The sequence below is a fragment of the Canis lupus genome, chromosome 27 (genome assembly GCF_048164855.1).
Source record: "Canis lupus baileyi chromosome 27, mCanLup2.hap1, whole genome shotgun sequence".
NCBI classification, from domain to species: Eukaryota; Metazoa; Chordata; class Mammalia; order Carnivora; family Canidae; genus Canis; species Canis lupus.
In genome coordinates, this window is record NC_132864.1 from 7,425,549 (window position 1) to 7,451,047 (window position 25,499).

The 25,499-nt window shown below is 54.8% G+C and overlaps 1 protein-coding gene and 1 long non-coding RNA gene across 4 annotated transcripts in view; one reads left to right on the top strand and one right to left on the bottom strand.

The window, feature by feature from the left end:
* SFSWAP (splicing factor SWAP) overlaps nt 1-435 on the bottom strand; it is a 69,835-nt gene extending 69,400 nt beyond the window's left edge. For 2 of the 3 annotated variants that reach the window (XM_072802097.1, XM_072802098.1), the window contains exon 1: nt 1-435. In XM_072802097.1, coding sequence (XP_072658198.1) covers nt 1-218 — 218 coding nt within the window. In that variant the 5' untranslated portion in view covers nt 219-435. The other variant, XM_072802099.1, reaches the window with a different exon arrangement.
* LOC140619137 (uncharacterized) lies at nt 358-23,153 on the top strand. Its single transcript, XR_012019068.1, has 2 exons — nt 358-496; nt 22,936-23,153. It is a non-coding gene; the product is annotated as an uncharacterized lncRNA (long non-coding RNA).
* The last annotated feature ends 2,346 nt before the right edge of the window (nt 23,154-25,499 follow it).

The following is a 25,499-nucleotide window of genomic DNA, read 5'->3' on the forward strand; positions in this document are numbered from 1 at the left end:
CTGTCGATGAGGATCTTGTGGTCCCCCATCCAGGGGATGAGGTGCTGTCCCTGTTCCTGGGCCAGGGCCCGCTCGTCATCCCGGAACAGCTTGCAGGCATAGCCGAAGACAAGCAACTCCACTCTGTTCCCCCCACCACCGGCGCCGCCGGGCCCGGCCTCCTCCTTCGTGCCGCTTTTCCTCTCGGTTTTGGCACGGCCTCCGCTCGCGCCGTACATGACAGCGTCGCCGGTGTCCAGGCTGGTCCTCTTCTGCGCCGTGCGGATGTCCCCAATGCCTCCGCCTGGCCTACCCCCTCAGTCAAAAGCGCCGAATCCCGGCCCCAAACTCGACATCGCCGCCATAGCGGGCAACAAAATGGAGGAAGCGCAACTTCCGGCGAGAGGCGGCCCTACTTCCGGCGAACAGGTTCAGCGGATTCGCTACTCCTCGGAGCTGTTTGAGTCGCCGGAAAGAATTTCGGGTTTTGCTTTTTGCATTCGGAGGCGTCGCCACGGTAGGAGCTGATGTGATTAGAGGACAGCGCAAGCGTAGCGTTCGTTTTCTCAGACGGTTGTCCAGAGCAGTGGCGAAAGCGCGGCTCCGGATTGCGCGCTACCTGCACGGGGCCAGCCGGGCGGGGGGCGGGGGCTGCGCAGGTCGAGTGCGCGGCTCGCGGGGGCCCCTCCTCTCTGCGCGGGTGCGGTGCTCCGGGCGAGACCTTCCCGGGCCCGGGGGTCGGGACCCGGGAGCCCTGGGGCGGGGGCCTGGGCGACTAGGGGACTGTGGGGCTGAGGAGCTCTGGGGCCGGAGGCCGGGACCTCCGAGGTCGGAGGGCCAGGCCCTGCCCAGGGCAGTCTCTTCACGGCTCTGAGGCCCCGGGCCCCGGTGACTTGGGTCCTGGGGGCCGCCCCCCGCCCACCTCGGAAGGTTCCCTTAGCAGAAAGGGAAGGGCCGAGCGAGCCGTGAAGCCCGCGCGGCCCCCGGGCGCCGGGTCCTGGGCCTCGTGGGAGAGAAGGGGCCTGGCCCAGACCGGCCCCCTGCACGCGGGGGGCTGCACCCCAATACGTGCCCCGGGCCTTGGTTCCCTCCGGTGTTTCCGCAGGACAGCGGCACCTTCTCGCCCGACCTGAGCTCCGGCCTGACGGTCTGGTGGCTGGAGGGCGGAGGCACGGTCTTCGCGGCCCGAGCTCTCCGCACTGGGCTGACAACTGGCAGTGCAGTTGCGGTTTGCGGCCCTTCCCTTCATAGAATACCGGCTTTTCTGCTAGTAAGGGTCAGGTGAGGGGATGCGTAAGAATGGTAATAGGGTGTGCAAACGAGGGGGCCCCGGGGGCGCAGCGGTTTGGCGCCTGCCTTTGGCCCGGGCGCGATCCTGGAGACCCGGGATCGAGTCCCACGTCGGGCTCCCTGCATGGAGCCTGCTGCTCCCTCTGCCTGGGTCTCCGCCTCTCTCTCTCTCTCCCTCCCTCTGTGACTATCATAGAAAATAAAAAACGAAGCCACAAGCAGTTCCTACCTGAGGACCTGTGCTCTTGTGATTTCTTTGGCCGAGTCGCCCCTCTGGGTTTTTATGTGACAGGCTTCCCGCGCAGGTCTCGGCGCTGTCCCTTTGTCGGCCTGGCTGGAGGTGTGTGTGCCAAGTAGCATTTCCTGCACTGCCTGGCCCTTCTTCGGAGCACTCCCGCCACCTGACATCATGTCCTATATGTAGCACCATCTTCCCCTGCCCCAGTATTAGCTTCAGGAGAGCAGAGTTTTCATGGCTTCACCTGAGCATTCCCAGTGCCTGGGATGGTGCCTGGCACACAGTTGGCTACGTATAGATTTGCATCTGAAGAATAAACGTGACCAAGCCATTGTGCTATGTGGCTCTGGCGGGCTGCCCTGCTCCCACTGAGGGGGTGGGCCATAGCTCTTCCACTGCTTGGAAAGCCCCACCCGATTGCTCCAGGCACATGCAGGTCTGGGGGGGATGCTGGGTTTGCTTGGAGCTTTTCCTGGGGTTCAGGGATCTGGGAGGGCCTAACACTCGGAGCCCAACTCCACTGCTCCTCTGACTTTACAGGGATTCTGGAAGGACCTCCAGACCCTGTGCAGATGACTTTTTCAGCTGGGCATGGGGTTTTGAAGAGCTGGGGTGTGCTCCTAACTCTGGGTTCAGCTAGTCCTGATCCCTTTCCAAGCCTCTCTTCTCTGTAAAATGGAGATGGGATGGGAGACAACTCTGTCCTTCAGAAAGCTGCTGGATATCTTAGAGCTGATACCCAAGGGTGTCCGTTCCTCCTCAACCGTTTTCAAAGGAAGCACTGAAGCATCTGTGTGTTGGGGGGAGGGGGTGTCAGGTGCTGAACTGGCTCAGTGGTGTTTGAACTGTGGGCTACAGTCCACCGCTGCCTATGGGATCAGTTTAGGGGCTCATGACAGCATGAAAACGGGAAGAAAAAATCTCAGTTGGCTCTCTGCATTTCCAGGTGAATCTTAGAGTTGGCCTGTCCACTTCTTCCCAGAAGCCTTCACACATTGGTGCTGGGATCGCAGTGTTTGCTCCTCTAGTTTACTGGCACAAATCTATTTAAAAGTCTCATCATGTTCACTTTTCTCCATAACAATCTTAAGCATGTTAGATATGTTCCTAGATAGGTCACTTTTTGGTGCCATTACCCTTTTAAGTCCCACTTTGCAGATTGATTATTGCTGGGAAGACCGTCTTTAAACCGTGATTTTGTGTTCAGCTGCCTGGCTTGGCTGGCTTTCTTTTCTTTTCTTTTCTTTTTTCTTTTCTTTTCTTTTCTTTCTTCTTTCTTTTCTTTCTTTCGATTTTATTCATGAGATACACAGAGAGGCAGAGACATAGGCAGAGAGAAAAGCAGGCACCCTGTGGGGAGCCTGATGCAGGACTTGATCCCAGGACTCCAGGATCACAACCTGAGCCAATGGCAGATGTCCAATGGCTGAGCCACTCAGGCATCCCAGCTTCATTATTTCTTCTTATTATTTGGTTTGGATTTCTAACCTAGACAATCATGGAAGTAGAATCTTATCAAACGCCCTTTTTGCATTGAGATGATTATTTGATTTTTTAAAAGATTTTATTTATTTATTCATGAGAGACAGAGAGAGAGAGAGAGAGAGAGAGAGAGAGAGAAGCAGAGACACAGGCAGAGGGAAAAGCAGGCTCCATGCAGGGAGCCTGATGTGGGACTTGATCCTGAGACTCCAGGATCACGCCCTGGGCCGAAGGCAGGTGCTAAACTGCTGAGCCACCCAGGGATCCCTGATTTTTCTTTTAATCTGATAAGTGAATTAACATTGATTTCCCTTTTTCAAAAAAAAATTTATTTATTTGTTCTTTCACAGAGCTCACTAGTAGGGGAAGCAGCAAAGGGAGAGGGAGAAGCAGGCTCCCTGCTAAGCAGGGAGCCTAATGCAGGGCTCCATCCCAGGACCCTGGAATCACAACTTTAGCCAAGGCAGATGCTTCACTGACTGAGCCACCCAGGCACCCCTACATTGATTTTCTAATGTTAAAATAACCTTGGATTTCTCAGATCATCTCACCTTGGTCATAGATTTTTTTCTATATATACATTGCTGGATTTGATTTGCTAAGATTTTGTTTAGGATTCTTTGTTGTTGATAGTGGGAGAAGTGCAGAATATTTAAGGAGCTTGTACGAATCAATAAGAAAAATAATTTTAAAATGGATGAGGGGCACCTGGGTGGCTCTGTTAAGTGTCAGAGTCTTGGTTTTGGCTCAGGTCATGATCTCAGGGTCGTGAGATTGAGCCCTATGTTTAGCAGGGTATCTACTTGAGATTTTCTCTGTCTGCCTCCCACCCACCAAGGACTACGTTGCTTGGCCCAGAGTCATACAGGGAGGGTGGGTTTTGGCAGAGGTGATGGCAGAAGGATAGCAGCCCTTTTCATTGCTGTGGACGTTGGCTCCGTCCAGTCAAATGAGCTCTTTGATCTCCAGTTACTCATCTGTCAAGTGGGACTAAGAATCTAGGTAGTAGAGTTCCTGTCTGCGTGCCAGCTAGTCACATGCCTCTGACCTAAAACCACCTGTAGTGATAGGCAGAGGCAGGGAGTGAATAGTCACAGGAAGCGGGTCTATATGTCTAGATTTCCAGGTCCATTTTCTTGCAGTTTTGTTCTTTTCAACTAAATGTGATCTGATCCTCTACATTTGTTAAGAGTTCCTGTGAATAATGCAGTAAATCAAGGTGATGGGCAATGGGTCCCAGTTGGGATCCAGGGTTATGAAAAGTGAATCCCTCATTCCATCTTGCCTGAGCACCCACTATGTGTCAGGCTCATGGGTGCCTTTTGCAGGACCAAACTCCTGGGTAATAGAAAACATGGATTTGTATCCCAACGTCCACAAGAATGAATGACCCTTTGTCAGTTGGAAATTTTGTTCAGTAGCAAAAAACATGGCATCCTCCAGGGGCCAGATAGAGTGGAGGAGAGCTGTGTTTTTAGTGAGATGCATTGCCTCCTTGAATAAAAGGAAGATTCTCTTACTAACAAAGAATGGGTATTGGGAGGCCCAACGAGCCATAGCAGCCATGTTTTACATTATTCCTGCTCAATATGTAATCAAATGGGAGGAGAACTCACATAAACATAGAATTACTGTAAAGGGGCATTAAATCTGCAAATCTGAAAATGCTCAGTTTAAAAATATAGGCTCCTGGGCAGTCCCAGTGGCTTAGCGGTTTAGCATCACCTTCAGCCCAGGGCGTGGTCCTGGAGACCTGGGATCTAGTCCCATGTTAGGCTCCCTGCTTGGAGCCTGCTTCTTCCTCTGCCTGTCTCTCTCTCTCTCTCTCTCTCTCTCTCTCTCTCTCTCTCAGGCTCCCTGCTTGGAGCCTGCTTCTCTCTCTGCCCACCCCCCCCCCCCAATAAATAAATAAAATCTTTTAAAAAAAATAGAGGCTCCTATTATTGAGGAGCCTCTTTGTCAATCAGGTTTCAATCGGGAAAGCAGAAGTCAGTAACCTGAACAAATAATAAAGTCCTGGGGAGAGCGGCAAACAGCTGGCCCAGGCAGCCCAGAGCCCCAGCCACGCTCTGCGGGAGAGGAACAGGTCTGTGGGGGCACTAGCAGGGACCCGAGGCTGGGACCACAGAGAGAGAGGGCTCCGGAATGCTGGGACCCAGAGGTGCTGGTCACCTGGTCAACACCTGCGGGAGAGACATGGTAGCCAGTCCCCCTCCCACCCTCCGGCACCCATGCAGGGCCTCCATTGGCTGGAATAGGGGCCTGGAGACAGCCTTCAGGCAGTACCCTTTGTAACCTGACCCCAAGGCAGGTAGGCACACTACCACCACCATCACCCCCAGCATCCTCACCCCACTAACTGCCCGCACATGTGTCCCCCAGCTGGTCGTTACGAGGCCCCGTTACAAAGAAGGTGACAGGCCTCGGGTACAGCCATGTACACTAAGCCTCAGGTCCCCAAACCAGGACAATGACAGATCTCCAGAAATGGAATCTTCAACCAGTGAGTCAGGCCCCATCTGGTCGGCTGTAGTTAGGTCATCTGTCTCACAGACCCCTGCCTGCCCCTGAGGGGGAGTGACGTCACAATAGCCAACCCACTTTTATTTGTATTTTTATATATTTTTAAAATTTTACTTATTTAGAGAGAGTGAGTACATGAGCGGGAGTAGCAGAGAAAATCCCAGCAGACTGCACTGAGTGCACAGCCTGCGGTGGGGAGATCATGACCTGAACTGAAATCAAGAGTCAGATGCGTAACCCACTGAGTGTCCAGGCGCCCCACCAACCCGCTTCTCTGTGTGGTGTAATGGCCTGTTCCTGCTCCCTGCTCCTGTGGAAGCTCCTCCGAGCTCCTGTCTGCTGGAGGGATGCTGCCTGATTCATGGATCGTTGAATAAAGCCAGAAAGACTTTAAGAATTTGGTCAGTTGAATTTTGTTAGCAGCCTCCTCATGAAGGAGGTGCCACATGGCGTTCGTGAGCATCCACCACTGCAGATTGCGGGCGGCCTCCCCGAGCCTTGCTCCTGCCCACAGTGGCGAGCCTTGGCTGCCAGGCTTGGCGCTGGGAGCAGGGGGCCCCCCGTCTGGGAGGCACGGAGCTGGGAGACACGCACCGCAGAGGGAGGGCTTTCTCGGAGGACGTTTTCTCCTTCCGAAACTGTCATTACGACCGCGACATGGAGAGTCTTGGTCACGGTGTGATCCAGCCTCATCTTCAAGCAGGTATTGTAACCACCGAGAATGAAGATGGAATAGGGTTGTGCCCAATACGGCAGTGTGTGTGTCAGCTGGTGACGTTTTGTTGTCAAGACAAAGAACGTGTCACATGCTCAGCCCTTAATAACCAATGCTTGTCTTGCCCAGCCTTCTCCCTTCATGTTCTTTCCAGAAGCTTTGAAAGCTCAGGAAGAATAAGTACTCTTTCAAAACAAGAATGACAACACCCCGAAGTCCAAACACACGCCCTTCTTTTCTGTTTTTCTCTCTCCACTAGTACTGTTTGCTCAGTTCAGAAACCACCACAAGGTCAGCAGCATAGGCTCCGATTTCCCCCGCAATGGCCCATTTCATCCCTAATGTACCCCTAATCTAGCATTTCTGTTCTCCTGAAATCTAGTCTTTGGAGTGAGAGTCTCTGGACCATTGTGGATAAGCGGATCAGGAAACATATTCTTTCCTGCTTGGGCTGGCGCTTGGCTCGGGTGTGTGGCAGGTAGATGGCTCTGGGGCTTGGTGTGGCTCAGCCATGTTAGGCCCGAGACCTTGGTCACCTTCTGCACAAATTCACCGTTTAAAGATAGGAGACTATTTTACTCCTCACCAAATTGTTCCAGTCATCATTTCATCTACCAGTTGGTGTTGGTCTTGTATCTGGGTTGAACCTGAGGCATCGTTTGTGAGCCAGCATTTCAGTTGAACCATCGTGATAAATTTGGGGTCAGATGTTACCTGGGCCTGAGGTGCCCTGTGGAACTTCAGGTTACCTCTGTGTGGTCCACAGATTCCTGGTTATCACTGCCCCATGTCTTCTATTGTGAGCTCCTGCTGCATCTTTTCCCGTTAAACATGCTGGTGTATTGGTGTGCACATGTGCGCTGTGACCATGGCCTCAGACCACCAAGGGGACTTGGCAGACTTGATGAAGTTAAGGTCTAGAGATGGGGAGACGAGCCTGGATTATATGGGTGGGCTCAATGTGATCACAAGGGTCCTCAGAATAGGGAGGCAGGGGCACCTGGGGGGCTCAGTCGATGAGGTGTCTGCCTTCAGCTCAGGTCATGATCCCAGGGTCCTGGGATTGAGCCCCGTCCCGTGTTGGGCTCCCTACTCAGTGGGAAGTCTTCTCCCTCTGCTGCTCCCCCTGCTTATGCTCATGTACATGCACTCTCTCTCTCTCTCAAATAAAAAAAAATTGTTAAGAAAAAAAAAAGAGGAAGGTGGGAATGTCCAAGTCAGGGGAGCAGACCCTGGGAATATGCAAACAGGTTGGGGTAATGCCGTGGCCTCTAAAAGGAGAGGCCCTGATGGAACTAGCCCTGCTTACACCGGATTTTAGCCCCTTTAGGACTCACTTTGGACTTCTGGTCTCCAGAACTATAAGAAAATATATTTGTGTTGCATTAAGCCACTGAGTTTGTGGTCATTTGTTACAGCAGCCTTAGGAAATGAATCCGTGTGGTAACTCCATGCTTAACTTTCTGGGGAACTGCCAAACTGCTTTCCAAATGGCTGTACTGTCATCCGTTCCCATGGCAGGCGCGGTGGCCAGTCCTGGTGGTTTTAGCCATTTTAGTGGGTGTGTATCGTGCTGTGGATTTGTTTTGTGTTTCCTCGATGACGAATGATGCTGAGCATCTTTTCTGTGCTTTGTAGGCCTCCAGATGTATTGTCTGGTGAAGTATTTATTAAAATCGTTTAAAAAATATATGGTATTTTCCACATACTATGGTATACTGATTTGTTTCCTCCTTAAAGTTAATTATTCCCATGGTTTTTCTCATGGTAGAGAAGTTTTGCCTGTTTTTATACTTTAGATAAGTGGAATTATATAGCATGTGCTCTTCCGTATCTGGTGTCTTGTTCATTATAACATTTGTGGGTCATCCATATCAGGTTCCTTTCCAGTTGATTCATTCTCACCACTGCATAATATCTGATTGTGATAATAGAGTCATTTTATTTATCCACCGTGCTGTTTATGAGCATCTGATTGGTTTTCGCTTGGGGGCTATTACAGGTACTGTTGCTATGGCCATGCTTATGCCTGCGTTTTGGTGCACAGAGCTATACTGGTATTCACCTCCAGATGGAATGGATGGGCTGTAGGGTGGTCAGCTAGAATAGATACCGCCAGACTTTTCCATGGTTCTGGACCGGTTGTTCTGTCACTGGGCACTTCCTAGTCACATGTTGGGAGCTGCACCCAGGTGCCCCTGCTGCTGAACAGGGCAGCTGGCATGGTCATCTTGGAGCTGTGGCGGCATAGGCAAGTGTCAAGATCAGAAACTAGGACCGGGGATGGGGTGAGACCCAGGGTTGGTGTAGAGATGATGGTGCTGACTCTGGGTGCAGCCCCATTGCAGAGAGCATCTGGCCTCAGATGCTGCTGGGGAATTTACTTTAGGACCACAGAGTACCATCTCAGCGTGTGGGGAATCAAGACATTTGTAGAATGGCATGGTAGCAGGTTACAATCTTTGCTGTCAATGGACCCTGAAGGGGACCAGTTGAAATTTTGGTGGCCTCAAACTGCACGTGTTTGGGGGCATCCTCAGACAAGCCCGTACTACACAAAAAACCCTCCTCCAAACCAGGGACAAATAAAGCATTGAAACACTGAGCCCAACACTTGAACGGTTTCCTTCCGTAGGGAGCAGGTGTGACAGCCCAGTTGTGGACAAGCTCTATGTCCTTACATCTTCCTGAAACAACTCGATTGTTTTTAAAGTCCAGCAAATTGTCCTCTCCCCTCAGTCAGGGGTATTAAACAGAGAGGCCTGCAGGGGTCAGGCCTACAATGAACGTGGTGTCACCTTGGTGCTGGAAGGGGGATTGGGAGTGGATGGTGCCTTCCTCTAGAAGAGGACCCTCGTCATGCCCATAAGCTCTGGGAGAAGCCGAAAGTCTGGTTTTTATGTGACACCCCCCCACCTTTTTTTTAAGTTGGAAGAAGTAGACCAAATAAAGCACCTTTCCCCCAGGCCAGCACTTTGCAGCCTCTGCTCTGAGTGCTTTAAGGGGGTTGAGCCCACAGAATAGCATTTCAGAGTGGGGGCTCTGGCAGAGAGACCTGGGGGAGCTCTGCACTTCTCAGACCCCAAGGAAAACCTGAGCACCTGCCCCTCTCACTGTCCTGGGGTGTCCCCTGAGAAGGGCGTCCTTGCAGGGATGTGCTCCACGGTAAGAGGGGTGTCCCATCCCCCACCACGGGCCAACTCCCACCTAAGAGATAAAGAGGCAATGGGGCCGGGGCTAGAATCAGGAAAATTTGGCTGCCAAGGGCCTGCAGGATTCGTGTACTGGAACTAGACGCAGGTGTGCAGGGGGTGGTCCTGGCAGGACCGAGAGTGTCCGCCTTTGAGAGGCTGATTACCATGTAAATGATGGCTGATAGGGGTTGTTTCCTGCACCAGCACCCAGGAAACACTCTTCATGGAGAGTTGAGCCTTCTCTGGATCCCATTTTTTTCTACATGCTGGGGGTAAACCTCCCCTCCGGGGCTGGTACGGCTCTGCCCGCCTCCCTATAAGCTGGGTGTTAGGGTCATCTGAGCAAGTGGGGATTTACTGGGACAAAACCCACCTGAGCACTCCCTGGTCCAGGTCCTCATGTGCCTGGGCTCCACCCAGCCCACCCAGAACCTCCAGGGTACCTGATGTGTAAATAGAGAAAATTGGTGGATCCAGGGACCTGACAAAGCTCTAAGGGAGGTCTGCAGAATTTTGTGGGCATGGACATGGGTGGATTTGAGAGTAGAGATGTCTAATTGTAAACTCCCTGAATTTTGCATTCAGTCTAGGATGGCTCAAAGCCCATACAGGATTTAAAAAAAAAAATCTGAAGCAATATTTACGTATTTGGAAACTTATGTTGAAGAATAGGAATCTGGCATGGAGATATTGTTCTGGGCAGGGGTGTGGCTATCCCTGTGGACACTGCAGCTCTACCCCCAACCCCCTGTCACCCCACTCAGCATTGCTGGGCCAAGTCCTGAGGGGTCTGTGGAGGAGTCCAGGAGAGGTCAGGTGCACGGCACTTAGGGGGCAAGGGGCAGTGCCCATTATCAAATGCTAGAGGCATACTTCAGGTCTTTATACTCTAACCACTGTGATAGCTCAGAGCCCCTGGGGAAGCTGGGTGTGGGGGGCATCGGTGGTAGGGGTAGCAGACTGCATCCCAGGCCTACCCCCTCAGCGGTTCTCACTCTGGCCTCTCACAGGTCTGATGACCTCATTTGGTCCAAGGGCCTCAGAGTCCCTAGAGCAGACCCCTGGCGGCTTCTCCTCCCTCCCTCCTCCCTTCTCTCTGGCTTTGGTCTTGGTCTCTGTGCAGAGGAAGGAAGTACGAAAATGCAAGATCATCTGCCTGCCAGGCCCCACCTCCCCAGGCCAGAGGGACTGGCAGGTCCCCCTGAGCCTCCTGAGGACAATCCTGGTGCTGGCTCTTCTCTCTGTCTCCATCTCTATCTCTGTCTCTCTCTTGTCTGTCTCTGTCTCTCTCCATGTCTTTGTCTCTCTGTCTCTCTTTTGCTCATAGATTTAGTCACTGAGCCATTAGGGCCAAAGGTGATCATTAAAAACCCATCATCTCAAAAGAGCCACCTCGGACCCAAACGGGGCTGTGAGATTGCATGAGGTTGGCACGCCCAGTCTCCAAACACAGGGGCCCAGGGCTCTGGACGCCCCCACCGCCTTGTCCATGGTCCCGCGGCCTGGGCAGCCCCTGGGTCCAGAGCATCGTCCTGGAAGAGCCCCTGCCTAAAGCCCGTCTTCACCCACCAGGACCTGCTCCGTGGGCCCGTGGTGACCACTGTCACTACCAATGGGCCCTGCCTTCACGGTGAAGCGTAAGAGTTAGCTGGTGACTGGTGGGGGACAGTCCAGGGGATGGTGACAGAGGGGAGGTGACATTGCTCTCACCCTGGGCAGTGCACAGACTCACCTGAATGAGACTGGACAGTCCTTGGAGCTGACCCACCCCCTGGCTCTCTGGTGCCCGAGGGGGGTGGTCTCTGTCAAAGGGTCCTGTAACCTCAGACTCTGCCTCTGACAACTCAGCTTGGGCCCTGCCAGCACCTCCATGCAGACTAGGAAAAGGACCTGCTCCAGGGGACCTAGATACCTGCCAAGGGTGCCATGGGCTCCTCCTCACCACACCCCCCTGCCTGGGACATCCTGAGCAGTGCACAACCTGTGCTACCAGGCAGGGCAGCCCTGACTCATCCCTTGCGATATGGTTTGGAAGCAGCTTCAGGTTGAAAGCACTCCAGGGCTTCCTTCTAGAAATTCATCCCAGGGAAGTAATCAGGAGTGTGTACAAGATTTATGATCATAGCCATGTTGTTTATAATGGTGGAAAAATTGGAGATAATTTTTAAAAATAGGGATCCTTTAAGTAAATTGTTGTGCAATATTCTCAGAGCATTCCAAGCATGCTTAACAAATAATGCTGAAATGTGCACAAGGACATCTGTGCAAGGACATCCATCGTAGGCTTATTTATTGTAACAAAAGGCTGATAAATAAGCACCTGAATCGTAGGGCATCTGTGCAATGGGACTCTGCTGTCTCCCCGTAGCAAGGGCACTGAGAGGTTTATGAAATGTCTAGAAGCGTGCAACTGTCTGGAGAAACACGATGTGCAGATGCACATGAGGATGTGTAAGTGTGTTCATGTTCAGACCCCTGCTGGTTGGTGGCTAAAGTCCCTGCTCCAAGTCCCGTTGGACTCTTTATAACCAGGAGACTTAACTTGGGGAGAAAGTAAACCCAACATAAGCTAACATACAAACATAATGGGGTGAGCACATCTTGACCTCCTGGGTATACGACCAGCCCGGCCAGGCCCACAAGATACACCCCACTCACCTGTTTCCCACCCAGGCCTCAAGTTGGCCATTTCTCCAGGAGCCCTGGATGCTTGTCCTCATGGGCTGATGGACACATGTGTCCAGTCCCTCCTTCCTGCCCCGTGAGGGAAGTGGCACATCAGTGACTTTGGGGTCGGAGAGACTGAGGCCAAGCCCTGCTCTGTCCCCTGTGAGTGGGTTTGTGGATGTGAGGCCACATGACGATGTGGAGGAGGACTAGGACACAGCATGCTGGCCCATGAGCACCACTTGCTGTATGTGGCTAAAATGGAAGTTTAATGAGTTTATAGAAGATCAGATGAGCCTTAGATCTCAAACTCTGGATTGAGTTCCCTCCAGGGATGGCTTGTCCTAATTCCCAGTTGCTTCGGGCATCCAGGCTCCACCTCCCACCTCTCCTCTTGTTCCCTCTGGCCTCCCTGGAGTCCTGGGAGATCCACAGCACCCACTCCTCCCACAGGTACCTCTCTGTGTCCTCTGACTGGGCTCCCAGTGAGAGGTGCCTCATAGCCTCTGGACACGGTGGGGCGGGCATCGAGGTGTCTAGCTCACCATGAGATGTGGACACAGACCAGCCTCTGGGTGTCACAGCATGCCTAGGGGGGAGCCGTCTCGGGAAGGTCACAGGGCCTTCTCCTGAGTGGCTCAATGCCTGAGCATAGGCAGAGGGAAAGGCTCCTCCTCCCCAAATACCCCACTTGTCCCCAGACCCGCCCTCCACCCTTCCCTGTCAGGTCCCTCCAGAGAACGCCCACCCTGTCTGTGCTGTCCTCTGTGGCCAGTGTGCTGATGTTCAAGGGGATGGGGTCCCAGTAGGGCTGTGGCCACGCCTCCCCAAACTGCTCCTCTCTGCCATCACTTGGCAGGGACTCTACACAGAGGGGAGGAAGCACCCCCCCACCCTCCACCCACCAGGACATGACCTCAAAGGCAGGAGAGGAAGCAATAAATGACCAGTGAGCAGGATGGAGACTAACAGCTCCATTGCTCTGGGCAGGCCCTCCTGCCTTCTGGGGTCAGTGCCAAGGACAGAGCCATTTTCTGCGATTGAACAGATTTTTATGTGACATTTCTTTGATCATGGGTAAATATTTTCCCAATTGGACACATTCTAAGCTTTATTTCAAGTGCACTGTAGGTGAACATGGCTTCCATGCTCACCGGGCAGCAAGGACCTGGAGGACACGCCCATGTGTGGGGTTTCCTGTGTTCCCCTTTGCAGGGAGGGAGGAGACTCCCTTCCCAATGACCCACGTCGATAGATGTAGTTTGCGGGTTTTAGTGAACCCGAGGACTTAACTGTTCCTGTTGGTGCTCTCACGCAGTGACCCTCCTGCTGCCTACCCGGTGGTCTCCATGCAGGAGCATGTGGCCTGCCTCCCGGTGATTAAGCCCGGATGCATCCATCAAACTTCCTCAGTGAAAAGTGCTAGAAACGGGCACAGGCCAACTGGCACACCAGAGGCACACATCTACCTACAAGAAGGGCCCGGCCAGGTCACACAGGAACCCGGCCCCCTCTGCCTGCAGGCTGTGATGTCATCGCCACCACCCCAGGGAGTTCCCTCTTGTCATTGGCAGCAGGACAGAGGAGGTGGCACAGGATCCTCCCAGGGAAGACCCCTCCTTCAGGGAAGAGACTTCTCACTTATGCTCCCACCCAAAACTTAGCCTGTGGCGGAGCCAGCCCTTCCCCTGGGGACACTGCTGCCTCCCACAGGTGGGCTGTGCTGGGCAGGGGCAGGCCCACATGGACCTGGCTCTGTCCTGCTGCTCAGACCCAATGTGGGGGTCTCATGAGCAATTATTTATAAATCGCCAAGTGGGAAAGTTTGGGAACTTTGGGTTTTTGACAAGTGAGGGGATTTGCTGGGGTAGTTGCTCTTGGTGACTTCATTCCTGCGGTGACTGTGGGGGTCAGAAGCAGAGCGGGGGTGGGGAGTGCCACCATCCTGAGGCTCCTGGTTGGCACTTCATGGATAGTGTGTTGGGCTGGCTCCCTGTCCGCATGTGAAGGGTACTGGCTGCACACTGCGAAGGAATCTACATGCTCTGGCTGGCCCTGGGTGAGCCATCAGGAAGCTACCCTCTCTCCTTCTTTGCTTCGCCCTCCTCTGCATGGGCCTCTGCCTCAGGCCACACAGGGCCCCCCTCCCCGCACACCCCCACCCCGCACTGTGACCTCACCAGTACTGCAGGACCTCCAACCTCACATGCTCTCAAGAAAAAGCACTGACATCTTCAGTAGCTCCTGCCAGTGCCCTAGTAGGACTCTGATTGGTCCACATTAGGTCATGTGCCCAAACCCAAACCATACTGTGGTCAGGACTGCTATGAATTATTCTGTGATCCAGGTCACAAAATTCACATGTAGGAAACAGCAAGGGCCCTACCTAGACCAGAGGGACCCACAGCAGGGAGGGGTTCACCCCCAAACGGAAGGCTATCACTAGAAGGGACAGGAGTGCTGAAAAGGAAGAGCTCAAATACCAGCTGTGGAGAGTGACATTTCCTGAGGCTGCCTGGCACTCAGGGCCTCCTGCTGCACCCCACCCCCGCAGCCTCTCTGGGCTCCTGAGACCCTCGCTGGCCCAGGAGAGAATGTGGGGAGCCCGCGAACAGCATCCTCCAGCGCGCGCCCTGGCAGAAGGCTGGGAGCCCTGGTCTACCTGGTGCCCGAGCCACAGCTGAGGCCTTTCCTGCAGGAGGACGTGGGGGTGGAGGGGCGGCTCCTGGGCGGGTTCCTGACGGAGCTTCTGTGTCACTGGCACGCAGGGCCCATTCCGAGGGACGGCAGGCGGGGCAGGCCCTCATTTTCCCTCCCCGGGCCTGGGGCAGGAGGAGGCCAACAGCGAGGCTCAGGGGTCGGTGGCCCTGGGACCCGGGGCAACGAGGCCAGCGCTGGGCTCTCAGCCTGCACCCCCCCCCCCCCCCCCCCCCCCCCGAGCCACAGACACAGCCACACGCTGGGTAGCCCTGACGACCTGGGTGACGCCCAGGGAGCAGTGTGGACGCGTGGGGCGCCCCTTCGGTGAGTGCTGGTGTAGCTGTTCTGTTGCGCGTTGTATGGTCCGAAATTCCTCTGTGCCTTTACCTTCCCGCCCCGTCCTCAGTCGGCACGTCGTCCCCCGGCATCCAGGGCTTCCAGACGCTCTGGCTTCCCGACTCCCTCACGCTGGGACCTTTCCTGCCCGACCGTGTCCCCCCGGGGCACGCTCCCCAGAGAGGACAGGGGACGGGGAGGTGGGAGGGGGCCGGCTGGGACAGAGGGACGGGCCCTCGGTCCCTACACCATCCCAGGCGCCGAGCGTCCGCTGCCGAGCGTCCGCTGCCCCCGGGGCCAGAGGTGGAGCCACCGTCTCTGAGCTGCAGACACGGCTCCAGGAGGATGTGTGATGTGCTCACTGGCACCGGCACGCACAAGGGTACCGGGACTTTCGCCTCCGTGTCAGTGAGTAAGTAGGACACCGGGGCCCCCGCGGGGAGCAGCTGCTGCCAGTGCATCCACGGGGTGAGGACGGGGGCCCTACAGACAGACAGGCAGACAGGCAGACTGGCAGACAGATGGGCAGACGGGCAGATGGGCAGACAAGAAGACAGATGGACAGAAAGACGGGCAGACGGGCAGACGAGCAGAAGGACAGGCGGGCAGTTGGGCAGACGGGCAGACGGGCAGCTGGGCAGACAGAATGGCTGACGGGCATGTGGGCAGGTGGGCAGATGGGCAGATGGGCAGATGGACAGACACATGGACAGACAGGCAGACGGGGAGACAGACAGCTGGATTGGCGGGCAGACAGATGGGCAGACAGCCAGACGGGCAGGCAGCCAGACAGGCGGACAGCAAGACAGGCAGACAGATGAGCAGACGGGCCTACAGGAGGACAGACAGGCAGACAGACAGGCAAACAGCCAGACACCCAGACAGGTGGACAGGCAGACAGATGAGCAATTGGGCAGACGGGCAGACAGGCGGACAGACAGGCAGACAGACGGGCAGACGGGCAGCCCTGTGAGGACTGGCTCTGCTTCCCGCCAGCCTGGGGCCCCATGCACAGCCCTGTTTGCTGGCCCGGGAGCTGGGGGGCAGCTGGCGTCCCCCGATCTGCTGACTCCCTGGGTTCACCTCCTCCCTGGGAGGAGCCCCTCCCACCTGACTCTCAGGCATTCGGGGGCTGGGGCTGGACTCTGCACACCCAGGCCTGCAGCCAGGACCCCAGGGGACCCCACACCCGGCCAGTCCCTGTGCTCCATGTCTTGGTCACAGGAGGGGCTAGGGTGGGGACCCTCCCAGGTGGGCCTGGCAGATGGGATTCCAGGATCGGGGACGGGGGAAGGTGGCGGGGAGGGCAGGTGCGTCCTGCGCCGTCAGTGGACACTTGCACCGGGAGGGACCATCCAGCCGGATGAGGACAGCGCAGGAGGGGGAGAGAGGCTCCGACACGGGGACAGAGCCGGGGCCGGCAGAGGGCACCTGCACCTGCCAGTCACGTGACCGCGGGCCGCGGGCCTCGGGCACTGGGGCTGACCCTGCAGGGCTCCCACCCGCCTGGCAGTTGCACAAACTTTACAACAAGCACCAGCTGCTACGGCTCCGGGAGGCTCTGAGCGACCCGGGCTCGCCCGGTGGACATCCGGGTGTCAGGACCTGCCCCCCCCACGGGGGGCGCGCTCCTGCCGCTGCCGGGGAACCCGCCTCAGGCATCGCCGCCCCTTGCCGGCCACGCGTGCTGGAAAGTCAGTGTTGGACACAAACATTTGACTCTGCAGGAGCCACAGACGGTTTCCGGAGCTCGAATATTCACTGGCGGCTCCTCGGCGCCTGTGCAGTTGTGCGAACATTTCCGAGATGAGGGAATTCGGCTCGTTTGCGTAGGGCCGCGCTCGAGGGTAGCTGAGCACCTGGCGGCCCGGCCCGCCGCGGCTCCTCGCGCCCAGGGCAGCCAGACCGCAGCCTGCTGCCCGGCCCCCCGGACCCCGCCCCCGGCGCTGGCTCTGGCTGGGGCGGCTCGCAAACCAGTGACGCCAGCATGAGGCAGGCCGGAGGGCAGTGCGGGAAGGAGAACGTGTTCCTTCAGTCATTCACTCACTTATTCAGCATCTGAATCTGTATCTGTTGACTCCCTACCTCGGGCCGGCACCGTGTCCTCACTGGAAGCACAGCCGTGAAGGGACCGACCAAACCCCAGCCCTCCTGGAGGTTATATTCCAGGCGTGAGAGCGACGTTTATTTCATACAACACGCGGTGTCGGCTGGTGACTGGAGCTCCGGGGCAGAACGAAGAGTCCGGGAGTGCGGAGGAGGAGGAGGTGGGCCTGCCAGGTGCAGTTGGCCAGGTGGTGCACTGCCCAAGTCCGGCAGTACATTCCCAGCTGTCATCCTAGAGTTAGGCCCTCACAGGGGTGGCTTCCCAGCAGGTGGCAGTCACATGTCTGAGGAAGGATCTCCTTGTAATTTTCCAGGGCCCCGGCCTGGGCTCACAGCAATGGGGGGGTGGTGGTGGGGTAGTCCTGCCAGGATGACACAGAGCTGGGGATGTCACTTCCAGGCAGCCCTCCCCGCTCAGACAGCTCCTCACACAGCACTGCACGTCTCAGCCACCAGCAGACTCGGGACGAGCCAGGGCCTCAGTGTCCTCAGTGCCCAGACAGCGAGAGTGCCCCAGGCAGAGGGAACAGCTCGTGCAAAGGCCCTGAGGCAGAGAGACGGGTGTCTCAGGGACACAAGTGGCCAGTTTGGTGGGAGGCGTGGAGGAGGAGGATGTCAGGAGGTGGGAGAGGAGGCGTGTCCTGACTCACTGGTCTCAGGCAGGAGTTTGGACTGGATCCTCAGTGGGTCTGAGGGTAAGTTGTTCAGATCAGCGCTGCTGTGAGGGAGACACGGGGTGACGGGGGGGGAAGCGGGGTCCCCTCATTTCTTCACTGATTCCGCCTACTTAAACATGATCAGAGTCTCTCCAAGGCGAGTGGTGCAGCGCCCGCTGACTTGTCTCAGGGCGCAGCGCACCGGGACGTCGCTGCGTGAAGGCGCCGGGCTCACGCCGTGTCCAGCCCGTGGCGGGTGTGCCGTGGCGAAGGCGAGGGTGTAAATTCTCAGGTAGAGCCCACAGGGGTCCCGTCCACAGCCGGGGTCGGGGCGTTTCCCCTGTGCCGTGAACAGCAGCAGCGGGAAATGCTCTGGGTCCGGGCTGAGGCCTCCCCCGCGGGGACGTTTGCGCGTTCGCTGGCTGGTAATGGAAACTGCCCAGCTGCCCTGCTTCCCCCCACAGTGGGGCACTGTCTCTACTCCAGGCCATGGGCTCTCACGACCTCGGGCTGATCGTCAGCATCAAGGAAACAACGTACTTGTGCTCGAGTCCTGAGTCTGAAGAATCCTGGAGCCAGCAGCGATGCCCACAGCTGTCCCGGTGGTTCTGGTGTGTGCGTGGGGGGGGGGGGGGGGGCGCGAGACCTCGCCGGGGCCCCAGGGCCAGTGTGGACACTGTCTGAATCCGATGGGCTCGGATGGGCCACCTGCCCACACCCGAGGCCGTCCTCGTGGGGGAGGAGGAGCCCCCGCGCTGCTCACACCTGAGTGCCCCGGGCTTGAGCGGACATGCAGGCCCAACGGCCGCCCTGAGCTGAGAGCAGGGCCCTGGCTGGGCTGCCACAGGGGGACACGACCACATGGCTCCCGGCCACCATCTCCAGCCGTGTCTACACGGGGCTGACCTCCGCGGGGACATGGCTCTGCCGGGACCTGGCTTTGCCCGCAGCCTGAGCCGGGAGCAGCCCTGCCCTCTGCGTCCTGCCGGACTCCCGGTCCTGTGCTTCCCATCAGGTACGGACTCCCCAGCAGAGAGTTGAGACACGGTGGCCTCTGCAAACCCGGGCGAGGGTCTTGGTGGACAGTTCACGTGTCGACCTGGCTGGGCTGCGTGCCCAGACATGCGGTCGATGTTCCTGTGGCTGTTTCTGGATGAGGCTGCCTGTGACGTCAGTGGAAATCAGTAAAGCACGTTGCCCCCACCCCCGCCCAAGGGTGGGCCCAAGGGTGGGCGTCCCGATCAGGGGACGGCCCGGAAGGTGCTGGGGGTGGGAAGGACTCACAGGGGAGACTGGCGCGGCCCCCTGCCTCCGACCCTCTCTGGACGTCTCCCCTGGAGCATGATACCTCTCCGCCATCCGTCAGCACTGCGATCCTTCGTGCCCTTTCTGTCAGCTTCTCCCAGAAGGGACGAGCTCCTCCCTGAATCACGGGCTGCTGGGAAACGTCTCGAGTCCCACGCGTCCCAGCGCGGGCCCATCAGGACACCCAGCGCCGAGGGTCCCGCTCACTTCACAGGGAGCACGTCCCTGCATCCAGGGGCCCAGAGGGCTTTCTCGGGGTCTGAGGCGGGCTGTGATCTGGTGTCCGGCTGTGCAGGCAGAGAACGTGCTGAAGCTCGCAATATTTTTACAAAAACTCCTTCCCAAAATTTATGAGCCTGAGCAACACATTCATTTTTGTGACACAGGATGAAATAAGGCATACATTTCCCCCATTTCTTTTTTAATTCATTGCGTGCGTTGTGCATTCCTCCAGCCTGTCAAAATGTTTTAATTCAAGAATTTGTTTTCAAACCGTGTGTGATTAGCACGACGGTGGGGGAGGGTGGCCCCTGTGAGAGTAACCGTGGTGATTATTCCAATTTGTCCGTGAGTGGCCGTGGTGGGGACAGGAGAGCGGGACGGAGGGTGGGGCGGGAAGGTGCCGCCCTGGACAGACAGGCTCCCAGCTGCTCTGCTCGCCTGTGTCCACAGACCTGGGCTCAGCGCTGCCCTCGGCTCCAAGGGCTGTTGGGGAGGGGGTGTCACGGGCGGGGGACCTCCTAGAGCCTCCCCAACCTCCTGCGGGAACCTGTCCGCAGCCTGCAGTCCTGGGGCCCCACGAAGGCCTCGGCACGAGGAGCGGGTGCTGGAAGGGCCCCAGGTGTGCCCACCCCATGTCCCAAGACCCCCAGTCACCCCCATTCTCAGGCCCCTTCACCTCCCTGGGGGTCGAAGGAGCCCCAAACCGCAGAGCTTTCCCCCAGTGACCTACAGGAGCTCCCACCACAGCCAGCAGAGCTGGCCTCTGGGGAGTGGGGCACCAGGCACAGGAGCCCAGCTCCCCACTGCTCATCAGGGCTTTGCTGACGGGCAAGTGCAGAGCAAATGCCCCCTCACTGGTCGGGCCGGATGCTCTGCCTCCATAGCCACCCCTGGCTTGGGGGAACGTGCCATCCTCTGACCAAGACGGCGGCCCAGCCTGGGGAGGGAAGGTCCACCGCGTGCAGGGCTGCCCCGCCCGGACCCAGACGCTGACCAGGCTGCGGGGGCTCAGGGGAGGGCAGCTCAGAGCAGAGGGAGCCCCCCCAAGCGGCATCCTCCTCTAAATGCACCCCCTCTAAATGCTGCCCTGTGCCCTGTTGATTCTTCAGAGCCCTCCCCCGGCGCCAGCCCCCCTGCCCCTCCCGCACCCTGGGAAGAGCTGGCCCCAGGTGACGGCCCCCCGCGGTGACGGCCACTCCACCCCTGACCTCTGGGCAGAAGTAAGTCAATCGGAGAAGGACAAACAGTGTATGTTCTCATTCATTTGGGGAATATAAATAATAGTGAAAGGGAATATAAGGGAAGGGAGAAGAAATGTGTGGGAAATATCAGAAAGGGAGACAGAACATAAAGACTCCTAACTCTGGGAAACGAACTAGGGGTGATGGAAGGGGAGGAGGGCGGGGGGGAGGGTAGGGGTGAATGGGTGATGGGCACTGAGGGGGGCACTTGACGGGATGAGCACTGGGTGTTATTCTGTATGTTGGCAAATTGAACACCAATAAAAAATAAATTTATTATTAAAAAAATAAAAGAAAAGAAAAAAGAAAAAAGAAAATTGATGTGGGAAAAAAAAAAAAGAAGTCGGGCCTGGTCACAAAGGCCTCCCTCCGGCTTGACTCCATCTCCTGGGCAGGGCGTCCCAATGGAAACTCTGCCAGGAAAATGACTTTATTTAGACTTCCTCTCTCCTGCTGGGCGTCTGGTTTTACAAAGCTTTGTCCTGAAGTTGATGCGGCAGAGAAACGTCCCCTGGTTGTTGGGGGCAGCAGAGCGCACACGCGGGACAGAAAGTGATTTCAGAGCCTTGGGTTCACTGTGGGCTCCGCAGGGCAAGGCGCAGGGAGGGGAGAGGACGAAGGGCGGCCAAGGAGGAGGCCCGCCTGGTGTGTGACGGAGGAGGCGAGGTGTGTGCGCTGTGTGCGGAGCCCCCGCGACGGGGAAGTGCCCAGGCATCAGGACCAGGGATGTGTGAGGAAAGGTGAGAAAGGCCCATGGAACTTGAGAAAAGATGCCTCACCTTCCTAATAATCAGCAGGCTCTGACCTTTCTGCCCTCCCAGTCCACACTGTTATAGTTGGAGTGTAGACAGGAGCCTGGGACACCAGACCCACCTCCCTTGCGGGGGCAGCTCCCGTGTCCCCCCCAGAAATGCCCCAGGAGGTGGGAACAGCAGTGGCTCATGAACAATTAATATGGGTCTGCCCTCTGACATCCATTCTGGACCTTAATAAAGCATAACAGGAATGCCACTGATCATGATGCTGGGAGGGAGGGCTCACCTGAGTCCTTTCAGGGTGTGACCTGGAAGTTCCTCTCATGACCTCTACTCACACTGCATTAGCCAGTACTGGTCACATTTTCACCAGCAATGGCGGTCGGGAAATGAAGACTTGTTCTGGTCAACCACATGCCCTGACCCCAGTGGGGTTCTAATCCCCAAGGTTTATATATGGAGGGAAGAGGTTGGATTCTGCACTTCCAAGTTTCTGGTGATTTGATGCTGCTGGTCCACAGACCCCTGTCTTTTAGGAAAGTTCTAGGGGCTCAGACATCACTGTGTTCTTTTCCTGTGGGGGGCACCTGCTGAGGCTGTGGGAGGTTCCCATTTTGTCCTGTAAGTCATCAGTACTCGAGTGTACTCTGCAGAGCCTTCCGGTTGACCCCCGAGGACAGAACTGTGCAATTCAGTCAGCTAATTAGCACAGCATTTCCCCTGGTGGCTCCCCACTCCCCAGGATGGTTCTCGGGTCTCCTGGTGACTGTTTGTTTTCCAGACATTGATCTGATGCATGCTATGAAAGTACAGGGCTGGCTTGGAAAGGGGTGATTTCTCTTGTTGATATCAGATACACTCAATACATCTCCAAGCCTGCTCATTACAATTTCAAATGTGCTCAAAGAGAGGAACTGGTAATCCTCCCCAATCCCTCTGCCTCAAACTTCAGTGGGGAATGAATCTGAGTCTCAGCATGGGCATGTGAAGACAGTGAGCCCAATATGCGGGCAGAGGGCCCAGGTGGCATTCTGGGCACGAACTGTATGCCTCCAGTGTGCAGACAATATGGGGAAGGATGGAACCACAGTGAAAAGGATGCCCTACATTTCCCCACTCATCCCCGCAAGTGGCGGCCAATCCCCGTTGACATGTGACAGACCACCCGAAATGCTAGTTCCACAGCAATTGGAGCTCTGCCAACACAGTGGTGTCAGGTTGCTGCCTGCTGTGCTGTCCTGGCGGAGCCAGGGGAAGATGCGCAATGCTTTCCTGGGATTCAGCCCCCTACATCACGGAAGGACTCACTGACCCCGAGCCAGCCGCAGCACTGTAGTGACGCGGGCAGCTTCCTCTCTGTCCCTCCTTCTGTGATCATACCATCCCACACACAGTGGGGCGACCCCGAGCTCCCAGGGCCATCTAGTCCCCGTAGCGTGAACGTGATCTACCCAGACTCATCATCTTATAGCCAAATCTTGCGGTGAACCCTTGCAAGATGTGTAATTCTGTTTTTTCCCCTCCAGGCTGTCATTATTTCTGTCAACATCATTGTGGATACCCTAATTCTTGCCTCCTCTGCCTGCGTGTGAACATTTCTCCAGGGTGGATTCTGAGAAGCAGAATTGGTGAACCACGTGGCGCCTGTGGTTTCTATTCTAATACACATGGCCAGATCGCTCCCTACGAAAGGCTCTTCAACCTTAAACGTTCTCACTGACAATAAAAGAATCCTGTTTCCACACTTCTTTTCAAATTCTTGATAATATTATTATTTCTGTTTTTGCCAATCAAATAGGTGAAAAAAACTTTTTGTTTTAACTTGTTTTCCGTCATTAATACTGAGTCGACCATTTTATTTCTATTTTCCTATTTATTTATTCATTCGAAAGGTGGAGAGAGAGAAAGAGCATGAGGGGAGGTTAGGGTGGGCAGAGGGAGAGGGAGAAGCAGACTCCCCACTGAGCAGGGAGCCTGACGCAGGGCTCGATCCCAGGACCCTGAGATCATGACCTGAGAAGGCAGATGCTTCACCGACTGAGCCATCCAGGTGCCCCCTGAGTTGACCACTTTAAATGTCTGTCTGTAATTTCCTTCCCATGAATTGTGTGCATATGTCCTTTCCGGAGTTTCTGCTGGGCTGCTTATCTTCCTCAGATTACTCTATGAAAGCGATTACACATTGTACATGTGAATGAACCCCTCCTTCCATGTTGCGTGAATGTTTTCTCTTAGTTTGTGGTTAATCTCCCAGCTTTATCTTCAGTCATACAGAAATGTGGAATTCTAGTGTAGTCAAGTTTATATGTTCTTTATTTTACCTTTCTGTATTTTTAAAAATTTAAGTTCAATTTAATTAACATACGCTGTATTATTAGAAGCAGAATTTAGTGATTCATCAGTGTGTAACACTGGTGTGTAACACCAGTGCTTATCACATCATGTGCCGTGCCCTCTTTCATGCCCATCACCTAGGTACCCCCTCCACCTCCCTCCCCTCCAGTGACTCTCAGTTTGTTTCCTAGAGTTGAGTTTTTTTCTGCATTTTTTCTTGTTCGATGTTTTTTTGTCTAAGTTACATTTTCTTTTTTTCTAAGTTACATTTTCTTATATTTTTGTCCAATGATTTTTTTTACAGTTTTGTTTTATATTTAGGTCTTCAATCTATCTAAATTACTTTTGGAAATGATGTGAGGTTGATGACTAATTTCATTTTATTTTAGAATCCATTTGTCAACATCCCTGAAACTTTGTCTTGAGGTTTTGATTGGTGTTGCACTGGAGATGCAAATTAAAATGGGAAGAACGGTCAGTGATACAATTTTGAGGCTTTCTGCTTAGAAACACAGAAAATGTCAGCATCCTTTTGTCAGGGCTGTTTTACAGGCACCTTTGTAAAGTTCTCATGTGTTCATCAGGCTTGCCGATGGATGTTGAAGGTCTCACTGCTATTGGAAAGCGAAACCTACTTTTTCTGTTGAATTGTCTAACTGGTTAGTTTTGATCACGAAGGCAGATTTTATTTTAGTATTTTGATTTTTCTTTTAAGTTCTAATGATTTATGATGTTGGTTAATTGGGTTTTCTATGTACACAATCATATGTTCTGTAAATATGGATGATCATGTCTCTTTTTTCAATATTTACACATTTTGTTCTTATCTCATGTGTTATCCCCAGTCTCCAATGAATTCTGTTCATCACAGTGATATCAAGCATCTTTACTAGGTTCTTGACTTCAGTGGGATGGCTCCATCTTTCCTTAAAAGATTTTATTAATTAATTAATTAATTTATTTATTTATTTGAGAGAGAGACACACACAGAGAGCAGAGGGGAGGGTCAGAGGGAGAGGAAGAGGTTCTCAGGAGATTTTGTGCTGAATGCAGAGCCTCATGCAGGGCTCGATCTCATGACCCTGAGATCACAACCTGAGCTGAAACCAAGAGTTGGACTCTTAACTGACTGAGTCACCCAGGCGCACCCAGTGGGCACTTCTGATCCTTCTCATGAATATGGCAAAAAATGAGCTTCTACTTGAATATTGCAAGTTTATAAGACCCTGGTTAGTATTCTTGGTCAGTGTCGTGAAAGGTTTTAAAAATGATATATCCAATTTCTGAACAGATTAAAAGGATATTGGAATAAAGTCAACCAGAGTTGCTGCCCAAAGCATCCCAGCTATGTTCCTCACTCTGGGCAAGTAAAGAAGGTAAAGAACACCTTATCTCTTGGGGGAAATGAATTAAAGACACCCTGGGTTACCTTTGAGTTTCTAGAGGCCCCATAACTCTCAGGCTAGAGCCACAAATGGAAATCCACCCAACACTGATCAGCTGACATCCTCTCTAACCCTCATATCTGCCCTGAGAGCCAAGTGTGATGATGTCACTGAGCAGGGGAGGTCCCTGAGTCTCAAGAGGAGTGAGACAGTTGGCCAGTGAGATCTAGAGGTGGGGCATATACCTGTCTGGATTGCGGTTCTTCCCACTGCAATGTAATAGACAGCGAGGAATGTGAACTACTGATGGCATTTGTGAAAAATAAATTGGCATTATGAATAAAATAAAATAATTAACCCTAAACAGAGTT